At 38.3% G+C, this 18,043-nt stretch overlaps 1 protein-coding gene across 8 annotated transcripts in view; it reads right to left on the bottom strand.

Annotated features, from left to right (window-relative positions):
• Positions 1-18,043, bottom strand: part of gramd4a (GRAM domain containing 4a) — a 67,055-nt gene that overhangs the window by 43,890 nt on the left and 5,122 nt on the right. For 4 of the 8 annotated variants that reach the window (XM_056749052.1, XM_056749054.1, XM_056749053.1 and 1 more), the window contains exons 2-3: positions 16,542-16,749; positions 5,733-5,841 (exon numbers count right to left, since the gene is read on the bottom strand). In XM_056749052.1, coding sequence (XP_056605030.1) covers positions 5,733-5,841; positions 16,542-16,749 — 317 coding nt within the window. Of the gene's footprint in view, positions 1-5,732; positions 5,842-6,881; positions 7,173-14,733; positions 14,875-16,541; positions 16,750-18,043 lie in introns of those variants that run through there. The other 4 variants (XM_056749049.1, XM_056749051.1, XM_056749050.1 and 1 more) reach the window with 2 other exon arrangements.

Here is an 18,043-nt window from a genome sequence, read left to right as displayed (position 1 = left end):
CGGCTAGCAATCCGTCTTCATGGTCTGAGTTCGTGATGTGGGCAGAGTACGCCCACAACACCCTGAAATCTTCTGCCACTGACATGTCACCCTTTGAGTGTCAGTTTGGTTATTCCCCCCCTCTGTTTCCCGAGCAAGAGGTAGAAGTGGATGTTCCTTCCGCCCAACATTGGGTTAGGCATTGCCGCCGGGTGTGGAGTAGGACTCGCCACAAGCTCCTTAAGACTTCTCGGCAATATCAACGATATGCCAACCGCAGACGCAGAGCACCCCCTACTCTACGTGCCGGTCAAAGGGTGTGGCTTTCCACAAAGAACATTCCCATGAAGCAGGAGTCTCGCAAGCTGTCTCAAAGGTTCATCAGGCCTTTCAAGATTGCGAGGAAAGTTAACCCAGTCTCTTATAGGCTGTACCTACCGAGGTCTTTGAGAATTAACCCCACTTTCCATGTTTCGCTGTTAAAACCTGTGTTGACTTCTCCTTTTCTCGCACCAGGCAAACCTCCTCCTCCCCCCAGGATCATTGACGGCCAAACTGCCTACACTGTCCGGTGTATTCTGGATACCCGCCAAGTTCGCGGTTCCAGGCAGTATTTGGTGGATTGGGAGGGCTATGGTCCTGAGGAGCGCTCCTGGGTTCCAGCCAAGGACATCCTCGATCCGAAACTGGTTAGAGAATACCACGCTCTCAACGCCAGTCGTCTTGGTGGGAACGTCAGGAGCCGTTCTTAGAGGAGGGGGTCCTGTGAGGGTTTTGCCCTGGACTCTATACTATGAAGGCACTGATCAAGACCTGTGATTAGCGTCATTGTTTGCACCTGTTTTCCCCATTAGGTGGACTATTTAAGAGACTCTGTTTCTGTCTGTCTTTGCTTGGTTATTGTAAATGTTAGTCATCTCTAGCCTTAAGCTCTGTTTAGCTCTATGTACTCCTTGTGGTTTTTTCGAGATTTTTGTCTTTATGGATTACTTTTGTTATTCTCTCTGTGGATGCTGCTTTTTGCCTTGAGGATTATTATTTTCTTGTGGATAATAAACCTACTAATTTCTTCACGTGAGTGCCTCTGCTTGTTGGATTCCATCTACACCCTTTGGCTCTGTGGTAGTTGGTCTGATCGCTATCCCAACGACCCGAGTTCGGGCCTCAGCCTGACACAAAAGGGCAGTTTCTGTGCTGTGACGGGGCTTAAAACCAGACTGAAATTTTTCATAAATACTAAATTCATCTAGAAATGATGAAGTTGATTAAAAACAACTCTCTCTAAGACTTTGGATAGAAAGGGGAGCTTAGATATAGGTCTAAAATTAGACAAAATTGAAGAATCCAAGTTGTTCTTTTTCAGAAGTGGTTGCACAATGGCATGTTTAAAAGCAGCTGATACACACCCTGAGCTAAGAGATGTATTAATTAAAAATACAACGCTTGCCCCAACAGTGTCAAAGACATCTTTAACCAAGCGTGCAGGAATACTGTCGAGGGGGCAGCTTGCAGGACGTAGCTGTTTAACTATGTCAGAGAGATAAGAGAATGTAACGGGCTCAAACTGCTGAAAGACAGCTGAGCAACAGGAGAAACCAGAAGCATCACTAATAGCTGTGATGTGTGGAAAGCGAAGACCAGCAATTTTGTCCACAAAATAATTCAGAAAGTTTTCACATAATAATGAAGATGGCACAACACAATCTGAATCACGAGGGTTAACGAGAGACTTAAAAATATTAAAAAGAACCTGAGGCCGCTGGCTATGACTTTCTACAAGGTCCGCGAAAAACTTAATTTTTGCCGATTTAACTGCTCTCTGGTATTTACAAAATGCATACTGCATCATTTCGAATGAAATAGTTAATTGATCCTTTTTCCACTTTCTCTCAGCTACTCTGCAGGCACGTCTGAGAGAGCGTGTGGTATCATTCAACCAGGGTTCTCACAAAACTTTAGAACGTTTTTTCCTAAGTGGAGCCACAGAGTCCAAAATCTCAGTACAAATACAGTCGAATAAAACCATGAATTCTTCTAGACCAACACCACAATCATCAAGATTATTCAAAAATAAAACTTTAAAAGTACTTGAAAACTGTGCAGCAGTGGAGGGATTAATCGCTCTCACATCCAGCGAAAGCCGGGCAACAGAAACACAGTCTCCATCGCGAGGACACACCACGCCCACAGACGAAGATACCAGGTAAGCCTTGAATCTAACCAGGACGCCTCCGCGCTTTCCTCCCCGTCTCCAGCGCTTCTTTCGAGGAATAACGCATGGCAATCGGTGTAAAATGCCGGTATATCTGCCAGGAAAGGTGGAGGGTTTGTAGTCTGTTGGTAATCCAACACATGTCTTCCAGACAGTGTATCATTAAAGTCTCTGATATTATAGAGTGTTTGGCGATCATAAAATAGCAAGGCAGAGACATCACGACAACATATACATATGAACAAAGCGATAGCAAGTAACAAATTAAGCAGACAACAAGGAGACAGACGGCATGCCGTAGACACTGGCGCCATTTGTATGAGAGCTGCGCTTGATGCGCTGATGTTGCAGTATGGTCAAATGATTGCACTTGTTTCGTAATAAGTGTGTTTATTTTAGGGAAAGATAAAACCAAACACGAACTCATAAATCAAAATGGAGAACATATTCACTACGATGGGTGATAAATATCTCTACAGCAAAAATTGTCCAAGCACCGTCCCACTTAAACTAGTACATATTTATTATTTTTCTGCTTTGAAAGTAGCCTTAAAAGCATCAGACACCCAACACAAAGTCACCAAACTATGTTCAATGGTAACAGCTAGCCTTCTCCGCTGCTCAGGTTTACAGACACACATCCTGCCAGCCAACACTAGGTGGCACTATAAAAAACAGCTGAAGGTTTTGACTCTAGTGCATGTTGTATGTACTGTGTTCACTAACATTCAAAACGTAGGTCATTTACAGACAACATTTTTTTTTAATTGAAGGAGCCAGTCTTTTGCTGTTTTAAAGGGGACATTGCATGAAAAACAGACTTTTTCCATGTTTAAATGCTAAAAGTCAACTCAGAAAATGTGAAAAAAGACAAATCATTACCTTTTTTATGTGAGCCTACCTCTGCAAGCCTTTGAGAAAACGAGCGCTTCAGAAATCGCGCTCTTACTAACGTAAGTAGCCGTACTTATTATAATATTTCCGCCCCTTGTTCTGAACGTGTCCACCCATCGCGCCGCCGCCATTGTTGTTTTCACATGTGTGAAGTTCCAACACCTTGGCAAAAGTAGCAAAGCTTACGAACTGTTGTGTTGATGGCTGCACAGAACAATGTTCCCAGACTCACGGGAGACAGAGAGCAATGGATTTATTTAGTTTTCAATGGAAATCCATTTCAGCTGGCTAATCCACTTGAAGTGGAAATCCACTTCAGCTGGCTATCAAACCACTTCAGCTGGTTCAGAACGCAGCAGCACGCCTTGTATTCCAACAGCCCAAAAGGGCTCACGTGACTCCCCTTTTCATCTCTCTTCACTGGCTACCGGTTGCAGCCCGTATCAGATTCAAGTCACTAATGCTAGCCTACGGGACTATCACTGGATCTGCACCGGCTTACTTCCCCTCTCTCCTGCACTCCTACACCCCATCAAGATCCCTGCGTTCAGCAAACCATCGGCGGCTTGTATTGCCTTCCCATAAGGGCAGTAAATCGCTCTCCCGCTCTATCTCATTCACAACTCCTTCCTGGTGGAACATTCTTCCTATCTCTGTCCGTTCAACCACATCTCTCACAACATTTAAAAAACTACTTAAAACCCATCTCTTCTGTGAATACTTGACAAACAAATGAGAAAAAAAAAAAAAAAAAAAATACACTAACCCTTTCTCTCAACAGGTAGTGGTCTAGCTTTTGTTGAAACCAGTAACTTTGTATTGGCACCTAATGTATTATGGCTCCTGTATGAACTTTCGCTTATTGCTCCTAAACTCTTTGTAAGTCGCTTTGGATAAAAGCGTCTGCTAAATGTCTAAATGGAAATGGAAATGGAAATCATCCACACTGAGCGAGGCAAAGCTACAAATAAAGACATTGTAAGTACAGGTATTTTTTAAGAAAGACCCCAGGGACCTGCGGCAACTTAAAAGGATATAAAATGTCACTGTGACACTGTGGCTTGTAAACATGCGGCGGGATTGTCCTTTGTAACATAAATTTGACTTGGAGAAATAGCGATGCGTTTGTCTGGAGTATCTTCACTTCAGAAAACTGTATGTATGGTTTGTAAACAAGCAACGCGGTTCTCTCTCCCTAATGCGGTCGTGACCGGACGGGCTTCGTGAATGGCCCCGGGGGAAACCAGTGTGCTTATCGGAAACAATGTGTTTGGTGTTCAAAGACGAGACCTTGTTTTCTCGTTTGCTTTATGTGACCATACTTTATTTGTTTTGTCGCTGGAAGCACAGGCTCACAGCACAGTTTCTGCTGAAAAGGGGGCTGAGACTAGCAGCTCTCTTGCATTTAAAGAGACACACACCAAAACAGCGTGTTTCTCTTCACATGCAAAAGTGGGCATGTAGCGCATGGTATATTAAAAGATCTGTGGTGTTTTTCGAGCTAAAACTTCACAAACACACTCTGGGGACATCAGGGACTTATTTAACAGCTAGTGAAACCATTCGAACAACCTCTCCTTTAAAGGCTTTGATAATGTTTTTTGGGCGTTTAACAATGGATGTTCATGGTTCTAATAAAAAACCTTTATATATAACATATTTCAAGACTATTGTTCACCGCTGTCCCTCTTCAGTGCATGTGTATTCATTAACTTTTAGTAATAAACAGTAACAATGGCATCAACTTCACTTTTATCAGTTAAAAACATGCGAATCGTTCGAAGTGTAACGAAGGTCTGCTAGTGCATGTTCAAACAATTTTTTTCTTACTATGGCGAAGGAAATGACACCGGACCGAATGGCGTCAGACCGGTTATATTAATTAAAACTAATAACAGATGCGTTAGTTTTGCCTTTTTATATTGGACCCGAGTTGGATAATAAAACTAGCAGATTGACCAGGAGACATTTGGAAGCAGGACTTCAAAGGACGTTTCATAGAAATGTTTTAGAGGAAGGCTATGTGCACACGCACACACAATATCCGTGTATTACACAGAACAGTTTTCACAGCTGATGTTAATGTCATGGAAGCTGTTATTTAACCGTTGATTATCTTAGGATGTTTACGTATCTAATACATGCATGGGCAACTCATAACACACCAAAGACACAGAAAAACACATATCCACACCATATGACCCCTTTAAACTATGTGATAACACAAATGAAACTATGTTGTGAAACAATAATGAAACAAAATTTGTTCTTTTATGCTGGGCTTTCATGGGCTTCCCTTTCTTAATTATTAAAAGTTACCAGCAAAAACATTTTTAGAATACGTTTTTAGTTTTAAAATGAAAAACTTACTTTGAACGAATATGTTTTCGTTTATAAAATAGCTTTCTTATATGCTTTTGGACCAATATGTTTCGAAACATCTTCTGAATGGTAATATTCAAGATAATATACTTTTTATTTATAAGCCAAACGAAAATTAAAAATTGACAGAGCTCATGATCAGACCATATCCCTCCAATCAGCATGAGTTCAGAGATACCAGAGATACCCAACCCACTCTTGCCTCCTCACATCCATAAACAGAAAGTATACTAGGATGGACAGCATATATCCTTCAGCTACTCACGCAGAAAGTGTTTCTCCAGTAAGGCAATTTCCAAATGACCCTTGACCTCATTAAGACGTTCTGATTCGCTTCTCAGGTCTTGCATGACAGCCAGAGTCCCTGAACCAGCCTGGAGGGAAACAGAAAGATAAGGAAAAAGTTTCCACCTGACAAGTTTAACGTTTATAAAATGTACTTGAGACGTTTCATGCAGGTCTGGGAGAGCATTCACTTTTAGGTTCGCTTTTAAGCTTCTTTTGTTCTGACAATTCATTTTTTGCAATTTAAGGTGTCTAATACATGCATGGGCAACATCAAAGACACAGAAAAACACATATTCACAAAGTGAATTTGTGGAGCTCGATACTTAGGATGTTTTACAAGTCAGGTCAGTGGTTCAAATTTTAATTTCCCTGCCAAAACTTTCACTGGCCCCACTACAAAAATTATAGAAAATACAATTAAATGTTGTAATACTGTTTTTATTGTTTTTGTCCTATGTAACTTGAATAAATAAGGTTATAAAACTAGCCAAACTACCAGATTAACACCTAGAAATGTTCAATATTGTTAAAGGCAAGTTAACAAACGGTGATAAAATGAAAAAAAAATTTTGAATTATTACGAAAAATAGCACACACATAAAATACACAGTAATTAATGTACAGATATTAAAAGAAATCAAATATAAAATAACATTGCAGAGTCTTAATTGTATAAATTAAATATAGATTAATAATTTTTAAGGCCCAAAGATTAATCAGTCAAGAGATTATTTTAATTGCTTAATTAATTAGATAACACCCCTTCTCTCTCCCACTTAGCGTCCTGTCCTCTCTCTCTCACTTAACGGTAAAAATAAAGCAGAAATGGCAAAAAATATCTACCGGTATCATGCTACCGGTATCACTCACAAGATGATTTCAACTAAAGTCAAGCATGTCTGAGAGAGACAGTCGAAGATAACAGTTAACAACATAGCTGTGAACATTGTTCAAATTGTTGACTGATTCAATCCAGTTGTGAATGATTCGATCGAATCAGTTCTGTGAACTGGTTAAATCCATTCATTCACAATATCTAATTCAAAACAATCATGCGTTCATGAATGAAACATCCGTACCGCTCAAACACACACATACACACTCATCTCAGGAAGCAATGACTTACAGAAAACCAGCCCTCTGTACGCTGTTCTCCTCCTGTTGTTTGGGATACACAAAGACAAACCTCAAGCTGGAGGCCAATTACACCGCCGAATGCTAACTGTAGGACTCATAAATAGCACATCATGAATCTGCTCTGATTCCATCCCACCACACACACAAGCTAACAGAACACAGCATCCGCAGAAAGACGAGCCGCAGTGAGTGAAAGACAGAGAATCTAGGCGAGGGAGAGATTAGGAGAGAGGGAGGGACTGCAGAGACAGAATAGCGAGGTGTTTCTTTAAGAGGCCAATGCGACTGTCATCTCTCTCTCGTTCTCTCTCTCTCTCACTCACTCTCTCTATCTCTCTCTCTCTGAGGCCCGGTTTACACCAGGTATTAAGATATTTTTTGGAGGATCGGATCACAAGCAACGATAAATGCAAGTGTAAAAGGGGTGTTAAACGTTTTGAGCCAGTACACTTTCATCCACTTCGAGAGTTAACCGACAACGCATTCGACCGGATTGTGTTCGTAGATGTGATTGAATGCGTTCAAGCAGCCACAGTAGCCCGCCTACTCTCCGCCTACTGATAATACGCACTGGCCAGAAAGGATTTAAACTTTTCAGTCTGACACCTAAAAGACCGGTTTAAAGACAAAAAACTTTTAGTTCGGTATGGGGCGCGGATTCAATGAAAAATGCTTATGAGTTCTGATGGGGTTCGCATGAATATAAAAGCAACACGGACCGAGGAAGTAAATTGGCCTACCCATGCGTTTAAACCAATGTTTTTCCTTCAATTAAACACATGCAAGAGATGATAATATTGATGATTTACCTTGGATTCGAGCGAGAGTGCAGGCGTATTTCAGCGTTGTGAGTGGAATCAGAGCGGCAGGTCAATGGTAATCCACTGTTTCCTCAACATAGTCTGTTTGCAAGCAGCAACTGCATGTATCATGAATACAGTAAACCCAAATGTAATTTACTCTGCTGCCCATAATAGCACCAAATTATTAAAACACAATATGTTAATCCGTGTTCTGTGTTCTGTCATGCACAGTGCACATTTTTGATGATTTAAGACAAAGCAAACGCATCAGGGTTCGACAAAATCAAGTTGAGTATGAAGCCAAATGAATGCTGCGCGGGGTGCCAGGAACAATCGCTCTCAAGTTCGGACCGAAGCAAACGAGCCCGATATGAAAACGCCCTTACAGTTTTCAGCGTGGTCTCGCAGAAATAAAAATGCTGCTTTCAATATGTTTTGCTATCATCTTTGGTCGCGTTCATATGTAAATTGCATGCACTTATTTCGACCATTCGATCCAAAGATCAGAAAAGGAAGATTTTTTTATTCGTCCATGAACCCTCCCCTCGAAGAAATCGGACCTAAGTGGTTGACTACCACCCAACAAAACAAATGTGGGACAGGTAATCTGTTTTATGTGGGACAATGTGGGACAACATTGAAAATGCATAAAACTGTGATAAAACAACAGAATCAAAACATTTTATTATAATTTTTTATCTTATAAAAATATTTTTTATTTAGTCCATTCCAACTACAACAATAAAATGTTATATAACATAAAAACTATTTTATTGGCGATTTCTGTTTAAGGTTCACTGTCTCTTTAAATTTTGAGGCCAGAGGTTAGGTCCGTAGTTATCATGTTATACACTTTGACAATGTAAAAAGAGAAAACTAACGGAATAAACAAAAACAAATAATGAAAAAGAGTTTGTCTTTTAAAAGGTAGTATTGTTAAATAATGAATTTCATGATTTGCAAACATGTTTTATTTTAATACGCTAACCACAACCTATTGGCTAAACACAGTTTCAAAGCCACACAATTCACAATGTTTTATTGACTTTTCACTAAGCAAGTTGACACTGGAGGATCTCCACCCGATCAACTGCCTTTTGATGACTGTAATTACTGCCTTTTTCTTATACATAAGAAAAAGTCTAAACTAGAAACCAACAGACATGCGGGACATTTTCTCAATATGCGGCGTGCGGGACAAGCGGTGAAACTGCTGTGTGGTACAACACAAAGCGGGACAGGTGGTCACCCTGATTAAGACTCCAGGTTTAAACTCTTTCAAACTATTTATTTAGGATTTCTGCATTGTGTTAGTCTACTCAATCGTCATCTCAATGGTAGGTCCAGAAGTGAGTTGGCATTTTAGGACATCCAGTTCCACCGCTCCAAATTGTATTTTTCAATGTATTTTTTTAATAAATCGCCTGAAATAAGGTCTGTGGTAAACAAAACCTCAAAATATTTTCACGTTTTATTCTTTGACATAAAACACACCAATTATACATCGCTTGTTAATTTTGTTGAGCCTAAAAAAAGGAGGTTGCTAAAAAGTTGCTAAAAGCGACTACTTCCTTTGGCGGGATGTTAGACGTCATCGTGTATATTAAGCTCACAAATAATGCAACTTGGGCACAAATCTCTTAAAAGGTAGATGCGGATTAATTCATAGAGTAATAATTTACAAGGGAACACATTTTTAATATAGTTTGAAAGAGTTGACGGAGGGTTAGTGGTAGTGACGTTGATATCGAGCGACCTTAAAGTCCCAGTGAAATTACAATAATTACCATTCTTATTTTTTCATATAATATTGCATCGTTATAATATATATATATATATCAATGTGGGTCATTTTCTTTTCAAAATTCATGTACCCTCATAATCTTCAGTTGAAATCTGAAAATGCACTTCAGCCCTGAAATGACTATCCATCTGAAACGACGGAAATTAGATAGCTTGGCCTGGGTATCCGTTAACTCCTCCCTTCGACTGTCCATCTGGTGGGAGTTTAATTTAAAAATCAATGCAACAGCTGTTTTTACACATCCAATCAATTCGCAGTGAAAAACGCAAGCCACGCCCACTCATGTTCTCCTTTGAAATTCCATTTCAGTTGGAAATGTGTCAGAAAACAGAAGTAAAAACGCAACTTCCGGTTCACGGGGACTTTAATTGTGAGCTGTTTATAGCATCGTGTTAGCTTTTTGCTTCTGCCGATTGTATTTCAGCTTCAAAAGTATCAAATGTTGTGTTCATTTGTAAAGGTTATCTTGATAGACAAAATGTGTAAACATCATAAACCTTTGTTAATCACAGAGCTTATTTTTTGCAATCTTCCAATAGTCTGTTATTCACACGCACATCTTAAGAGTACACTGTAAAAAATGTTCCGTAATTTTTATGGAAAAATACCGGCAGCTGTGGTTGCCAGTAAAATTCCGTAAAAAATAAAGGAAAAGAATGTAAACAGCTTTGCAGTTTAAAACTTCAGGGCACAAACTTCAAACTGTGAATGAACTTAATTAATTTGAGTTATTTATATCAACAACAAACTTGGTCCCAATGCACAAAAGTGAAAACATAACATTTACTTAATTTATTTCTTTGTAATTCATTACGTTTAAACAAAGCAACATGCAAGCATGACATCAGAATATCTTTGCCTGACCGTGAGTTAAACACAGACTCCACTCTTCAGCTTAGTGGTGACCCACAAAACATTTAATATCAGAAAAGAAAGGAGAAAATACAAATTCTGTCGTTTTTACGGAAAAATACCGGCAGCTGTGGTTGCCAGCAAACTACCGTAAAATTACGGGAACATCCTGTTTTTATTCATCCAATCAATTCACAGTAGAAAACATGAGCCACACCCACTATTCATTTTGGAAACACGTCAGAATACTGATGACGATCATCACTTCTGCTTCACAGGGACTGCAGCATAAAAGCCATGACTTGATGCTTTATTGGTGTATTTAAAGTCACCGTTTTTGTGATCAGGGTTTGCTTTAGTTGGCCTCTTTCAGCCGTCATAAATAAGTTTCCAGTTATCTTTGGGCTGCTATGACATTGTTTTATATAAAACATAGTTTTCTAGAAAATCACATCAAATGAAAGTGTGATTAGGTTTATCTGGGATGTTGTCTAATTGCTTATTGTATTTTTTGTTACAAACGCCTCAATGAATTTAGTTTTAAAATTCACATTTCATGCAACAATCAATCTAGAAAGTTTTTGAACCGTTAAAAAGCTTGCATTTGGTCTTTGACTCAGACATCAAGAATCAGTGTATGAATCTCAACAGTGGTGAGTAACAAATGAAAAGCTTACAGCCGCCATGCATGCTGGGAGTCGTTGATGAGTTTTGTGCTTTGATGATACCCAGAATGCATTGCGTTTATCTTTAGAGGTTTTTTCTGTTGTCACCATTGTTGAGACAAACTGTTATATTCTAGATATCTGCTAGAACATTTATCATGTGTTGGATGTGCTGTTAAAGACATTCAGTATATTAATTAATTTCATTCAATATCATAAATGAGGACAACAAGTAACTTTAAAGCACTACCTAAACTCTTGAACATGTACTTACTCACCAACACAAATAATGTAATGCGTTAGCTTTATCTGAGGTTTCCACCCACCTGCGTCAGTGGGTTTCAACTCATAGATGTCAATACTGGGAAAAGACTTCTTCACATGGAACGCAAATGTTCAAGACCACAACTAAAGCAAACACTCATCACCATAATGGTGACTCAACAAAACCATCAACATGTAAACTTGTGTTCATTTTCAATTAGAACTTTTGTAGATGTGCAACAGAAATAAAGTGACAGTGGTGTCAGTAAGTGAAGGTGATAAAAGTGTTTGTGGAGTTGAAAAAAAACTCCTTGTGAAAACTTTGGAATTTCACTGTTCATTTCCCAGAGAATTTGACAGTGTTAGCCGTATTTTTATGGACGTTTTTTGACGACAGTTTTCTCTGTGAAAACTACAGAATTTCACTGTTAATTTCACAGCATTTTTTTACAGGGTTTTTCCGTAAAAACTATGGAATTTTTGCTGTTAATTTTACAGACAATTTTACAGTGTTTCTCCGTATTTTTTACGGACACTTGCTGATAACAGGTTTTTTGTGTGAAAACAACAGGATTTTACCGTTGATTTCACAGGAATTTTTTACAGTGTACCCATGAAATGGAATCAAATGAAATCGCTTTGAGGTGTAAAGGGATAGGATTCTGTAAGTACAGGACGACTCCTAATACAGTGAATTCGAAAACTTTAGACTACGAAGGAATAGACAAAAAGCTTCCTTTAGGGTTAGAGACAGTAGGCAACCAGCTCTCACAAACAGGCTATTCGAAGTCAATGATTAAATCGAACCCTTGCTTCTGTGAAAAATGTATCTGATTATCTCCATCCTTTAGAGAGTCAAAAATCAAAAAGTAATGCAATGGACCAGAACAACTACGCAGCAATGATGTGGGCATATTTCTGAGGGCATAGCTCATAGAGGAAAGGTATCTGACTAGACCCATGTTTGCATGTGAGACCAAGCTATTCTGATCAGTACGAGGTATGAGTCATACTTCAATGCTGTCTAAACCAGCACGGCACCACTGGTCACAGTCTTGGTTAGCAGACTGTTGCGTTCAACACTAAAGCCGCACGTGATGCAAGAAATTACCAATGCAAAAACATGCAAACTATGTTGAGACTGGTCAGCCTCTTCATCTGTGTAGAGGTGTCATGCTTCTTGAAAGCCCGTCAAAAGCATAATAATAATTTTGTGTTGGGCTCACAAAACAAAAGCCGTTTCAAACAGTATTAGCCAAACTAGACAAAATGTGAAATGGATGCTAATCTTTTCTGAGTGGATGTAAGCATTTTGTAATGTGGTTGAGTAATTTTGTAAAGGAGGTTCTAGAAAAACAAGCCTGTCAATAGTAAATCAAATATCTCTTGTTACAATCATGGTTCTCTGAGATCCATCACACTTCAAATCATTTATGTCAGATAGTAATCCAGAGACAGAGGGCAAGTACAATTTATTACAGAGACAGTTCAACATCAACATCTGTCATTATTTACCTCCCCTGTTGTCATTTCAAACCTGTATGACTTTCTAATGCAGAACACAAAATAATATATTTTAAAAAAATATTGGTAACCGAATGGTTGATAACATTTACTTGCATTGGTTTTGTGTCCATACAATTGAAGTCAATGGGGACCGACAGTTTTTATTTACCAACATTTTTCAAAATATCTTCTTTTTTGTTCTGCAGAAGAAAGAAAATCCCACAAGTTTAAAATGAAAGCAGGGTGATTAAATATGACATAATTGTTATAATGAAGGTAAACTATTCCTATGACCATTGATCTTTGGTTTTATCTGTAGCAAAATTATAGAATCCACAAATTAACCATGGTCTCACTATATCAAAGTATAATATAGTGTATAATTAGTAAAACATACGTTAGTAAAACATATTTAGTAACACATACACATATGGTGATACAAATCCACAAAAATGGCTACTACACATATTTTTATTAGAATTAAACTGGTAAAGGGAAAGCTAGGAGAAAAGTTAGATGAGGCTAAAATGGTGATGACTCCGTCCACCATATTCACAAGAACTTTCATTGAGCTCGCCTCATATCAATCTTTATTCTGTGACTGCCTGATCCATGAAGGATAATTGTAATGCTCCCTAATGAGAAGGCAGCAAGTGGATCAGACCAGACAAAAATATCATTCATTCCGTAAAAAATGCACCTACGGAAATATATTGTAAAATATATTTTTCCCCTGCAAAATTATAGGATATAAGGATATAAATACAAAAAAAAATTCTTGTAAGCGTGTTGTCTTTTTCTGTAATTTTATAATTTTTGACAATATTCCAAAAATAAACTGTAAAAAAAAAACTTGTTAAACAAAAACTGGTCATAGAAATAAAATGTAAAATAAAGTTTTCCCAGCTGCTTTTCTTGTAAATATGCTGTCTATTTCTGTTATTTGCAGGGTTTGACTGTTTAATAAAAAACAAAAATGATGTATTTTTTTTTAAATAAAATTAAAGCACAGTCCAGTAAGCAACAACCTAGCATCATCCATCATCACATTTTCTTCAGATAATGCAAAAAACAAGTTTTGCTGCCTAAAATGTGGAACGCCCTTCACGCTGACATTGTTTCCTTAAAATTGCTGCCTGTGTTATTAAATGGGCAATGAAAGTTAGACACTCTACAAAACTACTGAAAGAAATGCTCCCAGAAATTATAGATCCTCTTCTCAGTATTATTAACTCATCTCTGACATTAGGACATGTGCCTAAAGCATTTAAGGTGGCTGTTATAAGGCCTCTTTAAAAAAAAAAAACTAGGGAATTACAGGCCTATATCGAATTTACCTTTTATATCTAAAGTTCTGGAAAAAGTAGTTTCAACTCAATTATGCTCCTTCCTCCAAAGGATTGACATTAATGATGAATTCCAGTCTGGATTTCGAGCATGTCACAGTACAGAGACTGCTTTGATCAGAGTTACAAATGATCTGCTTTTAGCGTCTGACCGTGGCTGTATTTCATTATTGGTGCTGCTAGAACTCAGTGCTGCATTTGACACCATTGACCACAGCATACTTCTACATAGACTCGAAAATTACGTTGGCATTAACGGAATAGCATTGAAATGGTTTAAGTCTTATTTATCTGACCGTTTTCAATTTGTAGCAATGAACAATGAGGTGTCCCGCAAATCACAAGTCCAGTACGGTGTACCACAGGGCTCAGTCTTGGGGCCTCTGCTCTTCGCATTATACATGCTACCTCTAGGAGATATAATAAAGCGACACGGAATTAGCTTTCACTGTTATGCTGATGATACTCAACTTTATATTTCCTCGAAGCCTCATGAAACCCAGCAGTTCGATCGAATAAAGGATTGCATAGTTGACTTAAAAATGTGGATGAGTAACAATTTTTTACTACTAAACTCGGACAAAACAGAAGTGTTACTTACTGGACCGAAAACTGCTATGCGTAACAACCAAGAATACTGCTTAACGATTGACGGATGCCCCATAAAATCCTCGTCATCAGCTAAGAATCTTGGCGTTGTATTCGACAGTACTCTGTCATTTGAAATCCATGTTGCCAACACCTGTAAAATTGCATTTTTCCATTTTAAGAATATATCCAAATTACGTCATATTCACTGACGTATGCAGAGAAATTAATTCATGCATTCATGACATCAAGACTAGATTACTGTAATGCACTTCTAGGTGGTTGCCCTGCGGGCCTACTACAAAAAATGCAACTGGTTCAAAACGCGGCAGCTCGAGCTCTTACACGTACAAAAAAGTATGAGCATATAACCCCGGTTCTGTCAACCTTGCACTGGTTACCTATAAAGCATCGCATTAACTTTAAGATCTTGCTTATTACCTATAAAGCCCTACATGGTCTAGCGCCGCAGTATTTGAATGAACTTCTATTGTATTACAGACCTCCACGTACATTACGCTCTCAGGCGTCCTGTCAGTTGGTAATACCTAGAATTTCAAAATCAGGTGCAGGTGGTAGATCCTTTTCTTATCTAGCGCCTAAACTTTGGAATATTCTTCCCTGCACGGTCCGGGAAGCAGACACACTCTGTCACTTTAAATCTAGACTAAAAACTCATCTTTTTAATCTTGCATACACTACACCTCCATAATATTAATCCTCAGAGGATTTAGGCTGCATTATTTAGATCAACCGGAACCAGGAACACATCCAACAACAAATGATGTACTTGTTGCATCAAAGAGTGCAGAACAGTACTCTACTCTCAGCCAGTCTTGTCTCTTTGTTCCAAGGTTACCGCAGGATGCAGTTCATGCCCAGACCTGATGGGAGAGCTGAGAATGGGAAGCGGTGACCTGACAAGAGCTAAGAGGATAGAGCTGGATAAAGGACGCGACAACTTTGTTTCTCCTACAAAATTTCAAATCCTATTAGATTGTTAATGATAATCTTAAATCCTTAATTTTTATATTTTTATTAAGCCTTGTTGTGCAAGCACTGCTGAGCCTGTGCAGAGGCAGCAGTTTTTGCCAGAGGGGAACTGGAATCCCCTGGTTGGGCCTGGGTTCCCCTGAGGTTTTTTTTCTCGTTGGGAGTTTTGGGTTCCTCACCACCGTTTTGCACTATCTGCCTGGCCGGGGGGGCTGCTATAGAATTTAGAATTCATACTTGTATTCAATGTGTCTCATGTACAGCTGCTTTGTAACAATGAAAATTGTAAAAAGCGCTATATAAATAAAGTTGAGTTGAGTTGAGAACTACAGGACAGCAGGACAACCAACAGTGTCTAGAGACGTGTGAAAACAAATGTTCTGAAGAAGAAAAAAAAAGCCAGTCGCTCTACAGCATTTCAGTTTACATTTCAAATGCCATGGTCATGAAAGTGTTGGCTCTACACTTATGCAACTGTATGACTAATCTAATGTTTTCTTCATTGTGGGAAAAGACTCAAAATAAACAGAATGCAGATGGGAAGATAAACCTCTCAGGATTCAGAAAACCTTATCAAAATAAAAAAAGCAACCGTTCTTCCATTAAGCATATATCAATGAAAAGGTGTAAGACTGTAGCTACAGTGTAGGGTGTAAACAGTTTGTTAGCACATCATTTGATGACATAACTACTAGACAAAACATTAATAACATTAACTGTTTTAGCTTTGAGTTGTCATAAAAAGAGAGAGTTGACATGAAAATATATCAAAAGAACAGACAGAAGCGTAAGTTAATGTACACAAGAAACGTATTAGCAATGACTTACTGGGTCTCTTTGCTCATCATTGTCTCGTATTGAAGGCCGAGGTCTCAACAGAATTTCATCACTACATTCAGTGTCTGACCCTGTGGGAGACTCGGGTTGATCCAGGAAGTCATCTCTCTTTGGTCCGCGGAATCTGATTTTATCCAGCCGCTTTAGCATATTCAACACAGCTGCTTTAGGTTTTACCTTAACATTGTGTATGGTAGCCCTGCAGGGACAAAAATAGAGATAAAAAATGTCAACATTGCAAGTAGGACACTGAGAGAACAAAGATAAATTCAAGGTTACATGTCCAACTTTGCTAAACTTACTGTTTGTGACAGTAAAATACAGGTGAATTGGTAGATTATAACTTTTCTGCTTAAGGATTAGCCTCGAATGATAAAGCATTTTGTTTCCCAAAACGGTACTGTATATGTGAGCTAAAGTGTGTCCGATTTTGGAGAATCTTGTGCCCATACCTCAATTAATAGTGTTTGAAAACTTCTAAATCATCTAAATGCAGAGAGGACATTGGTGTTTAGAGACTATTAACAATAATAATTTTACAACATTTTTGTATTCATTAAAAAATACCTTATTAAAAAGCATTCAAACCCCCGCTTACAGGGATAGTCCACTCAAAATGAAATTTCTGTCATCATTTAGTCAGCTTTAAGTCATTTCCAGCTTGTATGACTTTCCTCTGCAGATCACAAAAGCTGATATTTTGAAGAATGTTGAACAACCGAACAACGGTGGTACCCCTTGACTTGAATTGGTTTTGTGTCTTCACAAAACAATAATAGTGATTGGGCTGCCAAAGTTTGGATACCAGAATTCTTAAAAATATTTTTTTTTTGTGTCGAATGAAAGTCAATGAACATTTTTGGATAAACTGTCACTTTAACAAACTCCTTAGTTTAAAATATATTTTTAATATTGTGGAGCAGTTCTAATGGAATAAATAATTGAAAAAAGATGCAATTAAAGACAAAAAGCCACTGTGTTTAATGTATGATCAGTGTGATTTTTTTAGTAATATGTTTTCCTGAATCCAGTCAGTCTTGGAACAACATTTCTGTCAAAAATGAGAGAGGGAAAGGTTTTTTTCAGCATCAGAAATGATATTGATCCACTTGGAGAACTCAAATTCACTTGTACTGCTAATTTAATTGAACTCTAGATGAATTGTAACATCACTGTTACATTTTTGTTATTGCCTTACCAAGAAGTATCCTCTCTGACTCATGGTCATAGCCTCAGGACTTTCACAAGTACACGTGAATGAATACTGTATTCTCAGCCAGTTTCCATGGCTGTGAATGGTGACCTTTTAAAATTCAATGAAATGAATTGGCTGTCATGTTACGAAGACCAATGCTAAGAGATCTATGATGATTGCAACAAGTTTTAATGAGATTCCAGGTCCCTTCCTACCTCGAGATGTGTTAATAAATCCCATTTTAAAAGACAAAAGATTCCCTCGGAAAGGATTTCTAACAGAACATACAATAAAGCAT

Source organism: Triplophysa dalaica, chromosome 5 (assembly GCF_015846415.1).
Source record: "Triplophysa dalaica isolate WHDGS20190420 chromosome 5, ASM1584641v1, whole genome shotgun sequence".
Taxonomy (NCBI): Eukaryota; Metazoa; Chordata; class Actinopteri; order Cypriniformes; family Nemacheilidae; genus Triplophysa; species Triplophysa dalaica.
The sequence above is the reverse complement of the archived record's forward strand: the minus strand, read 5'-3'. Positions and strand labels throughout refer to the sequence as shown.